The sequence below is a fragment of the Scardinius erythrophthalmus genome (assembly GCF_964197995.2).
Source record: "Scardinius erythrophthalmus genome assembly, chromosome: 20".
Lineage (NCBI taxonomy): Eukaryota > Metazoa > Chordata > Actinopteri > Cypriniformes > Leuciscidae > Scardinius > Scardinius erythrophthalmus.
The window spans coordinates 19,319,650-19,334,410 of record NC_138240.1 but is presented as its reverse complement, the minus strand read 5'-3'; the positions used below and the strand labels follow the sequence as shown (position 1 = coordinate 19,334,410).

Sequence of the window (14,761 nt, the reverse complement as noted above, 5' to 3'; positions counted from 1 at the left end):
TCATATCATAGTGCTGTGGTCTTCATGCCAAAAATGACAACCATGCTAATCTTCAGTACTTGCTCAATACTTGATTTGTTGCGGAAAAAAAATATATGTATTTTCATGTGATTAATGAAATCTGTATGGACATAATTGCTTTAACAATAGGGAGTAACCACAACAGATCAGGCTGTGTTTAAACACACACACACAATGATGAAGGTGTATTCCTTAGAAATATTCATTTGCTTCCTTCGCTCAGATTGGAGAAACGGAGCCAGGTAGACGAATATCCCATGAGCACAAGAGAATTGTCGACATGCCAACAGTTTAGTTAGGATTAATAGTTTTCCTCTGGCAAATCAAAATCTTCTAATCTTCTTATTGTCCAACAATAAATAAAAGATTATAAGCTTATGTACAGCCTGCTCCATATTGTTATACTCCAAAAAAAAAAAAAAGAGGTTGTTAAACTTTTTGACACCAAAAAACCCTTAATATGATGACCCCCCCAGTGAGGAAGCTAAAATCTCATGGCAGCTGTATGTTGATGTATAAAGACCCATTTATGGTGGGAAAAATTATACACATTTACATTGTAATGTAATTTCCAAAATCTGGAAAATAGTAACTTAAGTTAATGACAGTATGTATAGTATCTAAATCTGTCGTGTAAATACATCTGTTGGATTTAAGTGGGATGTTTTTTTTTTTATATGTTTTCATTGAAATCTAGTGGACACCAATTTGAAAATTCCCATATCTCTAAAATACAAGTTTAATCATAAAGCATAAGTTCATAATACCTACAGTATCCACCAATGAGCATTTGCCAGTTTTTTTTCCTGCATTAATAATGATGCAGCTCCATAAATGACAAGGCATTTCCACTATATGCTACGTCAGTTTATTCTCGTGACAGCTCAAAGGACGCCCGTAGAAACTCTGACATGCACAACAACAGTCGCGAAAAAAAAAAGTACCCAGCTATACAAACTCCAACAAACAGCGATGCAGCTGGTCGTGTGTCCAGCGGGCTGTCATTATCAGTCCCCCATCACCATCTCACAATGAAATTACCATCACAAAACCCACCATATTTACACATATTCATCTAGACTCATATTAACACATATTCATCACTGTCAACCAACCCTGTCCACCATCAACAGAATATGATGATGGGCATTCTCCCTCTCTCTCCCTCCCCGATGAACAATGCCACAGATGAAACGCAGAGATACGCACAAGCGCCGGGGCAGCTGTCCTACCAGCCAGATCAAACAAAAGAACCAAGGCTAATAAATCAGCTTTTATGGGCTGGACACTGTCACACACACCCGCTTCCTGTAGAGGTGGGCTCCCGCTGAACCTCAGAAGATGAGAGCGAGATGGCAATATCTCTGCCTGTAATGAAAGCAAAATGATTTTATCGACACCCTTAGGAGGAAATGAAGGCTGCGGGGGCGGCCGTGGTCTGTTATGTAAACAGACATGTATTGTGGCACGGCGTATGATTTTAGAGTATATCTGACAGGAGATGAAGATGCAGGTTCACAATGATACAGTGAAAATTTGCATACAATTTTATTATTGTATTTTTTTCTCAGATCAATAGGGTTGTCGTTTGATTACTAGCCGATATCTCGTGAAATAAAATGCAAACACTTTTTAAGCCATGTTCTCTAAGAAATAACTTCCCGATTCAGCATCATTGTGTGAGTGGCGGTGGAGCCTGTCTAATCACTGCAGTGAGTGGGGTAAAGCCAGTGGAGCTGAGGGCCCACGCCGCTGATTGAGGTTTGCTGGTGCGTTGGGTCGAGAGGTGATCCCGTATTTCCTCCCATTGGGTTCTGCTGAAGCGTTGAGGGGTTATGCAGGCTGCATTAACAGATGAGCCAGTGTCAAAGCAGATCGCTCAGGGGCTCAGCCTCATGCCCCCTGCCCCCTTAATCACCAAACTATGATGGACAAGCATATGTAAAGACATTCACAGTGCTGTGATGCCTTCTGACTCTTTACTCTTATGTTAGAAGTCGTTATTTACTCGCGTCACGTCATGTCGTTTCAAACCTGTATGTGGTTATTTTTTCACCATAAAAGTAGTCTAAATATATATTTATTTGTTTGTTTGCTACATGTACAGGTATTACTCCCAAAAGTTGTCAGTGAGAAAAAAAATTGATTTAAAAAATACTTTACAGTGTCCTTGTTACATATGTTACATGTACTTACCATTGCAATATCTGTAGATTATGCATAATTACATGCAACTAACCCTCAACCAAATCCTAATCCTACCTCTATAGTACTGTAAGTACATGTTGTTAATTATTATTACTCATTACTTGAATATATAATTACATTGTAACAATGCCACAATAAAGTGTAACTAAATAGATCAAAATTGACAATTAAGACATTTATGAAGTTCTATTTTGGTAACACTTTACAATAAGGTATCATTTTATTAACATTAGTTAATACATTAGTTTACATGAACTAACTATGAACAATATATTCCTCCACCATATATTAATCTTTGTTAATGTTAGTTAATAAAATGTTCATGTTCATGCAGTGTTAACAGATGCATGTATTAGTAAATGCTGAGATTAACATTAACTAATGAAGTTAACTAATGTTAACAGATGAAACCTTATTGTAATTTATCTATAATTTAAATTCAAATAAATGTTGTCATCAAAGAATTTGGGGGGAATAAGTGTATCCTACTTTCTACAAAAATATTTTGTTTTCAACATTGATCATAATAATAGGACATGTTTCTTCACCGAATCAGCATATTAGCATGATTTCTGACAGTGTGACACTGAAGACTGGAGTAATAACTGCTCAAAATTCAGCTTTGCCATCACAAGAATTGGTTACATTTTATAATTTTTAAATAGCAAACAGTTATTTGAAGTAGTACAGTTTTACTGTGTTTTTTATCAAATAAATGCAGCTTTGATGAGCATAAGAGACTTCTTTCGAAAGCATTTTAAAAATCTTACCGACCCCAAATGTTTGATCGATAGGTTCAGAACAAAGTTTTGACCTTGTATTTATTTTATTTATTTTTTTGAGATTTTATCATTTTTTTCTCTTTCTCTGTCACTTTCTCAGGTTATTTGCGACCAAATGCAATGGGTGTCTTGAGAAGATCGCCCCCACAGAGTTTGTGATGCGGGCGCTGGAGTGTGTGTACCACCTCAACTGCTTCTGCTGCTGTGTTTGTGACCGACAGCTACGGAAAGGAGATGAGTTTGTCCTGAAGGACGGACAGCTGCTGTGCAAGAGCGACTATGAGAGGGAGAAAGACCTGCTCGGCTCCGTCAGTCCTGATGACTCAGATTCAGGTATAAATAAAGGCTGTTCTATACACCATAGACCATGATGTCAATGTATTCATAAACATTATTATTAGGGGAGATACCATTCTCATCCGAAGACTTTCTTTCTTTTGCAAATACAGAAGATGATATTCTGAAGACTGTTTTTACAATGAAAGCCAATGGGGTTCAAGACAGCTGACTGTTATTTCAATTAACTTTCATTGTATGGGCAATAAAAACGTTCTACAGAAGAAAAAGAAAGGGGGGAAATGTGTGCAAAAAGTGTAGAATATGGCCCCTTTAAACAACTATAAGTGGAGGAAGAGCAGTTCTGACAGAGATGTTGGCAAGTTAAGTTGCTGGAAAAAGATGAGCTTGAATCTCTGAGTGACAAGAGGGATTTCAGGCCCTGCTTACCAACATCCCCTCACTCCTTATCGGATGCCCTTTCCCTCACTTCACCGTAATGATGCACCTCACAAAGCCTCACTTTTAACATCCCCATGTGGATTTCATTTAAACGTGCTCAAGCACGCAGCAAACTCTCTTAAACGCAGAGAAATTTGCTGGATGCTTCACCAAGACTGTGTTGACTTTCTATGACGTTTGTCTCTTTTCTATTCTTCATTTATAATGTTAGATTTTTTATTTTTTTTTAAGTTGACCTGAACACAAGAAGTGAAGTGCAATGGCAAGGAATTCATTTGGTTTGCAGCACACCACACTACTGACAAAAAAAGAGATCAGAAACAGATGCGAGAGAGGACCAAATCGGCCCATCATGTTTGTATCTCCCGCTGATTACTTAAAAAGGCCAAACCATTTGCAGACCTAATCGCCAGAGATGTTCACTGCTGATGCCACAAAAGCCACTGGTGCCAAATTGCAGAAGCCCTTAATCTCGAAAAAGAGTCACGCTGGGAACGTGCCCATTTGGGTTTTTATCTTTTGAACTGGGCCACGTTATGGAGTTTGGCACCTTTTTTTTAATTACTATTATTATTCAATAAAACACAAGCTGATGTGGCTTATTGGATGAAACCTCCACCCACTGAACAATAAAGCCAATCCCCCGTTTGACTATAATAATTACAGTATGAAAGCCAGGAGCCATTTTGTGAATATGGCACATTAGCTGGACCTACTGAGAGAGATTACCACGACACAGGGCAGGCTTGATTAACCCGCCCGAGGATCACCTAAGACTAATTGAGACACTTTGATTAGTTCATATGAACAGGCAGTGTACATTTTGTGATATGAGGCGAGATATCAAATTGAACTTATTGGATCTGTGAGCTTAAATTGTGCTTGTATAGTTTGATTTGACTTTTTTTGCCCGATGTTCTGTGAGCATGTACACTGTTTGAATTTGTGGTTTTGCTATCTGTTTCACTTCCCCTGGATATTAGACCTCATTTCCCATAAGTACTCCACTTTCATACCTTCCCCCAAAACCAGTTGTATCCGCTGTGTGTTGGATTCTTATCAAAGATTTATATAGTGTAATACAGCCAAACCTGTGCGCTATTAATTTGAAATGACACAATGTCCAGTCCAATGACAAATTCACATACTTCACAGTCAGAGTTGCAGTCTTACAGTGGATGTGGCCCACTCGTGCTCTAATAAATTGATAACAAAAGTATTAAAACCACATGTGTCTCCTTTCATTATGGATGCACTGTGACTGAATCTCCGAAAACTGAAAAGAACAAAAACATCTATTTATCAGTATGTTGTCAAAAAGTTGCAGAGTTTTAAAAGTAAATACTAATTCTTCTGAATGATGGATTTCAATTCCAGAGAAAAGCGAAGATGAGGAACTGGATATCAAGCCGGAAAAGGGCTCAGGAGGCACTGGGAAGGGAGATGATGGGAAAGACCCAAGAAGACCCAAGCGACCACGTACCATCCTCACCACGCAGCAGAGACGCGCATTCAAGGCATCGTTTGAGGTGTCTTCCAAACCCTGCCGGAAGGTGAGTTCCTCTAGATATCACTTTCTCTTTCTATGGAAGTCATATCTGACTCAGATAAAATAAAACAGAAAATTATGAGATTAAGTTTAAAATAGGAAATCTTATCGTTATATAGTCTTATCGTGAGATATAAAGTTGCAGTTGTGATAGTCACAATTACGTGAAATAACGTTTTGTTAACAATATATGAAGTTAAAATGTTTTAGTCTTAGTTGTGATATATGGTCACACTGTAACATGTACTCACATAAAGTTAGTCAAAATAGTCAAAATTTCAAGAAATGAAATCTCTGTTGTGGGATATGAAGTCGCAATTATGTGAGATAAAATTGCAATTGTCAGACACTTGTTGGAATTACAAGACATACAGTTGCAATATAGTCGCAATTGCATGAAATAGTGTCAGTTAAGAGTTTTAATTAACAGTAATTTTAAGACATGAAATTGCAATTGAGAGTCACAATTGTAATATATTGTAACCTTAAAATAGTTGTAATAAATGAAGTTGCAATTGTGAGATGTCAAGTCACATTGCAATAAATAGTCAAATTAACAAGAAAATGTTGCAATTGTGAAATATCAAGATGTTATTGTTAGATATGAAGTTGCAATTGTAAGGTCAAGTTGCACTAACCAAAAAAGTTGCAATTGCAAGATATGCAGTGAGATGTACAGTCACATTGTTTGAGATAAAGTCTCAATAGTGAGAGATAATTCTGAGTTATGTTTTTAAACACTCTGAAATAGGTTTCCATGTATAATACGCAGACTCTTCACTAAAGACATAAATGATTTTTTTGTGTGTGTGTGTAATCTAGGTAAGAGAGACGCTGGCTGCGGAGACAGGCCTGAGCGTGCGCGTGGTTCAAGTGTGGTTCCAGAACCAAAGAGCCAAGGTGACTACCTTATTAATCATCCAGTATTACCCGCACAAACCTGATAATGTACATCCAAGGACCAGATAACACAACAATTTGCAAGTAATCCTCCAACAACGCACTAAAGTCCTCGCAACCGCTGCCAAAAGGGAAAGAGCGAGTGAGGCTCGAGACAGCAAATCTCAGTCGCTATCTGCCTGAAGCTTAACCTCTCGACGCATTCCACAAAAAACTCCCCAAGAGTTCGAGAGAGATGTATTCACATCCATCCTGCTCTTACGTTAGCGTCTGAAACCCACCTCAGAGCACTGATTTTATCTTCAAAAGGCTGCGGATAATATAATGCAGCCAGATCAAGCTTGGCGTAGTTCAAGCAGAGGTGAACAACAAGGAGCATCTCTCTTTAGATAGCCGAGAGTTGGTCTGGGGAGTCGCAAAGTTTTCTGATTGTGCTTTTATCGTTATTTTTTCAGATGAAGAAGTTGGCGCGGAGACAGCAGCAGCAACAGGAGCAGCAGAACTCTCAAAGGCTGGGCCAAGGTAAAATGTCCTAATATGAACCCGAAGGCAACCAGATTGGTCCGAAATACAACTCTAACTTGATTTGTTGAAAATCAACAAACATAAATAGCATTTATCTCCAATCTCTAGACGTTTTGTTGCGTTTTTGTAATTGTGTGGGGAAATGTTTTAAATGCATCTGGAAATCAGATTAGCCAAAGCATTTAATAAAAGAACACATTAGTTGAATTTTAACTGTCGAATTTCTGCTGATTTCAGTGAGCGCAGATTCAGTGCGGGCGTCTTATAGGAAGTTTTACTCCATCTAGCTGTTTGAAAGAACATCCAAGGGTAGAAAGTGAGGTATCCCATCTGACCTCCTTCCATGTCATCCCTTGCAGTGTGAGTTGTGTCCACCCTCCCAAAAACAGGGCGAGCGACACAGACGCTGACCACTGGTCGCTGTAGATTAGGTCAAAAAACGAGTGCAACCCTTGTGCGTGGATGGAAGTGTGGAGGTGGATGAATTAATTTACAGCATAAGTTCATTGAAGTTGCCTCCACTTTCCCGTTCCCTCCCCTGCTGGAAGTGACCCAGCATCCTAGTTTCAGTAAAGCGGTTGTCTCAAGTTGCCATGTAGTCGGGCGCAAAGGATGAACCACTGTGCGTCTGTGATCTTCACACTCATGGTGTTCACGGCCTTCATGTTTTTAAATTGCTGATCATGCTTGGCAACATTCCATGTATTAATACCATTTTTCAGCAATGTAACAAGGCTAATTTTTCATTTTCGAGTGTTAAAGATCTAATCCGTTAAGTAGTGTCTTTTCGACAGTTAATATGTTGCTGTGACTATCCAACTGGGCTTCTGTAACAGATGAGTTTGGATGAGACTGTCTGGAAAATGGAAACGTGAAGAATATTATTCCAAGCTCTACGGAGGAGGACAAATGTTTCCTCTACAGCTCAAGAGTCTTAATTCCTGTACAAATATTTGTTGTAAGGCAGTGGAGTCCATTCCTCCATCAGTCATATTTATTTATTCGCTCTTTCTGCGTTTCTCTTTAGAGACTGGAAATCATCATAATGCAGTATTATTTTAGAGATAAAGTTTGAATACAGAGAACACATTTCCCTCTTATGGCTGTGTTGGATAAAATATACACCTTATTGTACTTAAGGCTTAAATTTTAATAATCAAAACATTTAAAGCTAACTTGACTGTAGGTTTATGGCTTAAAAAATTGCTTAATAAATATAAGACCTTTAATTTAATGTTTGCACAAAGTCTGTTTACATTTTATATCCTTGTAGCTTTACATTTTTGTTGGTGTACTTAGGAAGACTACATTTTAATAATCAAACATGTTAATTCTACTGAATGTACAGTATGTGCCTAATATTGCTTAAGACCTTAACACATTGTATTTGCATTTTAGATCCTTAAAGAGACATATAAACATGAGTTTTGTTCTTTGAAATAAGAGCTTGTATTCCTGTCTTAATTTTCTGGAAAACTGAGGGTTTATATTGACATTTTATTGCTGAACAAACTCCCTTGTGCCTGCTCCCCTGCAAAGCCATAATCCAGACGATCATTGAATCATCTTCAGTGATAAACCACAAGCAATAATACTTTTATTTTATAGACCGATGTTGGACTATTCTCACGATGCATTCATTTATGGAGCTTTGACTCTGCTGTGTAAAGCAAAAAGATCACTGCCGAACATCAGAAGTGTAAAGTCATCACATTGACACTAGTTTCTCTGCGTTTGCTTCAGCACTTTTGTGGTCTTTGGCTGTGTCACATTTAATGGGATACTTCAAGTCAGATAGTGATCCATCTTTGGTCATGAACCCTACCCTCATGAGCCAATAGAAATCTTTTCTCAGAGAAATGAAAGAAAATGATAGGGTGATGGGGAGAGAAAGACAGCTAGGTGTAGATGAACTATTCTGGTGGTCTGAGATACTGAGAAGTTTTGTGAAGTCAGACTCCCCTTTGGGAAATACCAAAGCGAGGCCATGATGTCATGAATCATGGAATTGGGCTGGAATATGTCATCCGATGGAGCCCCATGGTTAATACATCGTTATATTTGTTATCGTAAATCCTATCTGTCTTGGTTATAAGTGTCAGCTTTCCAATAGCTTCAGCTGTGGGGCCAGTGATTGGTGTGAAAACATTCTAGAAAAGACTTTGCTGCGTCATTTTGTGGTTCAAGGGCATTTATAAGATTTCCTGACATCTTCATTTCCTGACACCTTCAGACAGAAAGAAAAGGAGGGAAAAAAATTTGATTTAAAAGATCTTACATTAAAAATAAAAGTTTTTCTTTGAAAATCTTACTTTGTGGATGGTCATAAAAACTTTAAAACCATTTAAAAAAAAAAGGTTTAAATTGAATTATACTGGCTCTTCTACAAGTCGATGTATCGGAATGGTAATGCGTTTTATATATCGCTCTCTGGAAAGTTGGACACATAATGGTAATTATTATGATTAGCCTTTTGCTTAACTGCGTTATCAAACAGCTAATGTAACACAAACCATGATTCCGTTCGCCATCTCAGAGTCAGAGAGCCTCCTTCTAAAAATCAGCATTCTTAGAAAAGCTTTGAACAACTTAGGATGTCAGTGGAGAAAGGCATATAGTTCATCATAACATTGTAATATACATCATATGTCACATGCTATATTGCTAAATGTACCCAATTTTCAAATCAACAGAAACATAGCGGGATAACTAGCTTCTCTTGAGACTCCCCTGCTGGTAATGAAATGCTAAAGCACGCCCAAACTTTGACATGATTGGTTATAAGGTTTGTGACGTAAGAAACACCAGCGATTTCAAACCGCGTTTGAGACTGTCTTTAGATCACCGCCATTTTAAGAAGAAAATACTCAGCAACGGTGTTGACTGATGAATTTGTGCATGGTTTGTAGCCTGGGAAAACCCAGACTACTTCCGGCGAATTTTAATTCTCTCTTCAGGATAGTCTGGAGAAGAGCCCATTCAAACTCATTACTGTGCCGCTGAAATCGCGGCACCAATCAGAAACGTTTGGGGAGGGATTTACATGCAACGCATTCTCATCCTAAGGCGTCATAATACTGACGCTTTTGAAATTTCTTTAATATCCGACGCAAAGGGCACCCTTTAGCGTCAACATGTGACGCCGGTTGCCGCCGTGAAACATAACTCTTTTGAATAATAGACAGTATATAAACGAATCAATTATCGCGTCTGTTTTGAGCGATTTAAACTTACCGTTTTCGTTAAAACCGGAGCAAAGAACAACACTCGAAGCATACGTCATCCCCTTCATCGATCTGATTGGTTTTAAGACTATACAATTGCGCCCAGATGAATTTGAGCTACGTCAGTTGGTGACGCCCCTTTGGAAATGATTTGTATACATAGCTTCCCCAGACCCTATACTCAGTTTCAACTGAGAAGGGTCTGGTTTTAACCAGGCTACATGGTTTGCTTAAAGCCTATTAAAAACACCACATAGGAGATTTATTGACCTTATTGACACAGTCATGAGAGTCTGCAGGGGTTCTCTATGACATAATTTCCTTTTTTATGTTTTGTTTTTTCCCCCTGCATGTTGGTTGGACCACGTTTGATTTGGTGGACAATTTTTATGTTTAGTAGCTGTGAAGCAGTTTTCATATTATTTTTTTTCAATATTGTTTTTGGGCCAAAAAGAAAAAAGCATCACAGTATCTACACTTTTATTTTTATTTTATGATACTCAGAAAAATCCTGGATTATGGGTTAGAAAAGTGTCAGTGTGGTGAAACTCAGCATCAGATGTCTTTGCATCAGAGTAGAAGATGTAATGGAAACTTGTGGAAGCCTGTAGAAATGAATTGCAGACATCTTTCTTGCGAGAGCTCACCACTCAAAAGCAGAGGGCTGAGATGGTGGGCTCCAGACTGGAAGCCACAAGAGCCATTCCTAACCCTCGGCATTGTGTGTGACTCATAGAGAACTGCCCTATAGGGCTGGTGTCACAGCGTCTTCTCCCACTACAGAACGAGAATGTTTCTTGTTTGTTGGTTTTCATGAAATTCAACTTGATTTTGAGGCCAGATACCAGACCCAGCCTTGATTTTTGGAGAAACCCAATCCACAGAAAGTACAATGCTTACAAAACGAAACATTAATGTTTTGCATTATGTACAGTTGTTAAACTAACTACGGCCTCCAGTTTGCAGAGATGATGTCAGTCATCTCTACCGTGAGAATGTCGCAAGGGCTGATCAATGTCTTCTTTTTCTCCCCTTCCAGAGGTGATGTCCAATCGGATGGAGGGAATGATGAACTCCTACACACCATTAGCTCCAGCCCAACAACAGATGGTTGCCATGGAGAACGGTTACAGCACCGATCCATTCCAGCAGGGCCTCACCCCTCCTCAAATGCCCGGTGACCACATGAACCCATATGGTGAGCATCAACCCATGAGCTCTGTCATGTTTGCTCCCTGAAGCTGGGGCATGTGTTTGGACCACAAGGTTCACAGAATGCGACCACACCACCCTTCTTTCCTCATGAGATTACGCAAGCACACCCCTTTATTTTGAAGTATTCCTTCCAAATGAATTCAGCATGTTTCAAAACCATACTCGCCCCATCCACTGTTCCCAGAGCTACCCGTTCGGTTTATTCGCTCTGGGTCTCGTAGGGATTAATGGTGTAGTCTGTTATGCTGTGTGACACTGTCTATTGGATGTTTGGTAAAGAGCCGAACGATGATCTGTGGTGCGGCATGTAAAAACAACAATGGTTAACCATGATGACTGACGTTTAAAGTACCATGGGAAAGCATGGGTCTGCTAGCAAAACAACAAAATGAGCAAAACCATTGAGAGCTAGCTAGCCACATGCGCATTTGTCAAAAAACAAATAGCATCAATTATTAATTCATAAATGCCATTATGTTTTTGGAGAATTGAACCCCATGACATTTTAAAACCTGAATGTTCAGGTTCCTTCATAAAAACTTTAAATTATCTGACATTTTTGTGAAAAAAGGCACCCTAGGATAGGCTTTTGGGGGACTGCAAGGGTCCTCTCTAAGGTATCACTTTTTTATCTCTTTTTTTGCATGTTAGTTGCACCATATTCATTTTTTTTATTATTATTATGTTAAACTGTCTAAGTTTTCTTTTCAATAATTTCATTTTTCATTCATTTTAATTAAGCTTTTTTATTTCATTATGTTATCGGGCAGTTATATCACTGTACCATGGGTCAGCATCCATGGGTCTGCTAGCAAAACAACACAATGAGCAAAACCAGTGACATTCGCATTCATCAAAATCTGGTATAATGTTTGTTTATAGGAAGCGAACATTAATTCCTCAGAGTGAGGCGGTTTCTGGACAACTACAATTGTTCTCTGTATTATTGACATTAACTTCAAGCATTAGCCACATAAATCTGGAGACATCGGTCACAGCCAGCCTAAAAACAAGTCCCAAGTGTCTTGTCATTCATTCTCCTGAATGGCAAGGCCCAAATCCCCGGTCTCATCACACTCTAGCTTGGGTTTTATGGGAGAACAGCAGGGACAGACAACATTGCCAGCTCATTAAAAAACCATAGGCCATCAACCTGTCACTGTCTTGCGGAATGGTGTCATTAAGTACTGCAAAGCGTATTACAGCTAACTGTGCCCACAAGGAAAATGATAGAGCGGGAAGATTAGCTCAGAAGTAAACATTTGCTATTAGCTCGGTTGTTAGTGAGAAACCATTCAGTTTAGCAATATCCGATTGTCTGGAATGGAATCCCATAACAAATACATAATTGAACAGTCATAAATTTAATGTTGTTTATTTGAAAAGAGACTTTTAATGTAAGGGTCTATGATCATTAACTTTCGAAATAAGTTAAAATGTACTTCGTTCAAATGTACATTGAAAAAAATATATATAAAGCATTATATATATAATTAATATAATTTAATATAATTGTGCGTGTGTGTGTGTGTGTGTGTGTGTGTGTGTGTGTGTGTGTGTGTGTGTGTGTGTGCGGACACGCGCACGATAGTAAGGTACTGTCATTGAAAGCTGGAACCATGTGTATATATTCTTTTTCAAAACAATTATATATATATATATATATATATATGAAGAGTTCAGATGCAAAAGCCTCTAAGTGCCATCTGAAATTTTCTTCTAGAATGATCATTTTTATCAAACTTGCATATTTAAATTCAGTAATTTCACTTAAATGACAATGAAAATTATCATTCTAGAAGAAAATTTCAGATGGCTCTCCATATATATATATATATATAGAAATACAAATGTTTTTGGAAAGTCACACCATATGACATTTTACAACCTGAACTAACCTTTCCTTTATAAAATCACTTGCTCATGAGATACTGCACTGTTGGTAGCACCACATAAAAATATTTAATAATAATAATTATTAATATTATTTAATTTAACATTCTCATTATAGAAGAGGTATTCAGGTCATTGTATGTCTGATTTTATTATGCATTTTTTTAATACAGATAAACATTGACCCGTTTTCTCTTCCTCTTACCACAGGAAATGACTCGATATTCCACGACATTGACAGTGACACTTCGTTGACCAGCCTTAGTGACTGCTTCTTGGCCTCGTCCGAGGCGGGCTCAATGCAAGCGAGAGTGGGGAACCCCATCGACCGACTCTATTCCATGCAGAGCTCCTACTTTGCTTCATGAAAACCTAAACAGACAAGGAAATGCAAGAGTGGGTCACTCGCTGCAGCTCACTAGTCAGACGCCACCTATCAAGGAAATACAACGGAATCGTCAACCAAGCTTAAAGACGAGACATCTAAGATAGACAAGCCGGCAAAAACAGAAAAGACAAGTGAACTTGAAGACTTACGGTCCATATTTCTCTGCAGTGAAGTGCCAGCTCTGGACGCCCAGGCGCCTGAGGCTGAGATTTTTTTTCTAGTTACTTGTAGATTGTTTGTACATGACTTTCTCAGAAGTAGCATTTCACCTTATCCTCATTGAAAAAGAGTATTGATGTACAGTTGGACGTCACTGAAGCATCAAGCCTCGACTCATGATTTCCTGCCAGGAGAGGCAGAGGATCAAGACACAAAGCTCATAATGCATGAATCCATATCCTTGTGATTGTTACGTTTTAAAAAAAAATGGAGAAAAAAAATATTGTGTTGTTCAGATGTTAAAATGTGATGTTCGGACTCATAATTTCCTTTTTTTTTTCATTATGTTCAGCATTGCATTTTTATCACTTTAATAGGTTAGCCCTCTGAAAGACAATTTAGAAAAGCTTAGAGGGGTGATATGTATAGTGTATCTGCATTTGTAAGTATGTTAGTGTGTGTGAGTGTGAGTGTGTGTATGTGTGTGTTCCAGTCTCTTCGGCCTGTGTGCGTGTGCGTGTGTGTGTGTGTGTGTGTGTGTGTGTGTGTGTGTGTGTGTGTGTATGAGTGAAATGGTAAGGTACTGTCATTGAAAGCTAGAACCATGTGTATATATACTTTTCCCAAACAAATCTGTTGTGCATGTTAAAAATGGAGATCATTCTATTTATTTAACTAAAACATGCTTTTGAAGGTACTTAAGAAACTGAAAAGCTTTATTTAAAAAGGAGAAAATCATGTTTAAGTAGCTGATACATTAATTTCACGTCATTCTTGTATGTGTTTTAATTAGAAAAAACAATGTATCTTTATTCCAGAAATGTACAAAAAATGTGCTATTTATTGGTAGAATGAATAAAGTCCCTTTCTCCTTGATTTTCTAGTGTCCACAAGGCTATTTTGTGTACATTATTAATAATGTATTTTTTTCTTTTACTTCTATTTTTGTTATTAGCATTTTTATTTTAATATTTACCGGATGATTTTGTTTTCTTGAACACATGTGATGGAACTTAATGAACTAGAAGCTAAAACTTAAAAACAACAATTATTAAAAAGTTTACTGAAATTAAAATGAAAAAAAAAAAAAATACAAAATCTGTAGTATATCAATGGTACTAAAACAACAGAATGGAAACAATGCCTGGTAAATTTACTA

The 14,761-nt window shown here is 38.0% G+C and overlaps 1 protein-coding gene across 1 annotated transcript in view; it reads left to right on the top strand.

Moving 5' to 3' along the window:
* lmx1bb (LIM homeobox transcription factor 1, beta b) overlaps positions 1–13,861 on the top strand; it is a 68,412-nt gene extending 54,551 nt beyond the window's left edge. The window contains exons 4-9 of the mRNA XM_081349363.1: positions 3,112–3,344; positions 5,127–5,302; positions 6,121–6,198; positions 6,654–6,720; positions 10,987–11,145; positions 13,266–13,861. Coding sequence (XP_081205489.1) covers positions 3,112–3,344; positions 5,127–5,302; positions 6,121–6,198; positions 6,654–6,720; positions 10,987–11,145; positions 13,266–13,423 — 871 coding nt within the window. The 3' untranslated portion in view covers positions 13,424–13,861. The remainder of the gene's footprint in view (positions 1–3,111; positions 3,345–5,126; positions 5,303–6,120; positions 6,199–6,653; positions 6,721–10,986; positions 11,146–13,265) is intronic.
* The last annotated feature ends 900 nt before the right edge of the window (positions 13,862–14,761 follow it).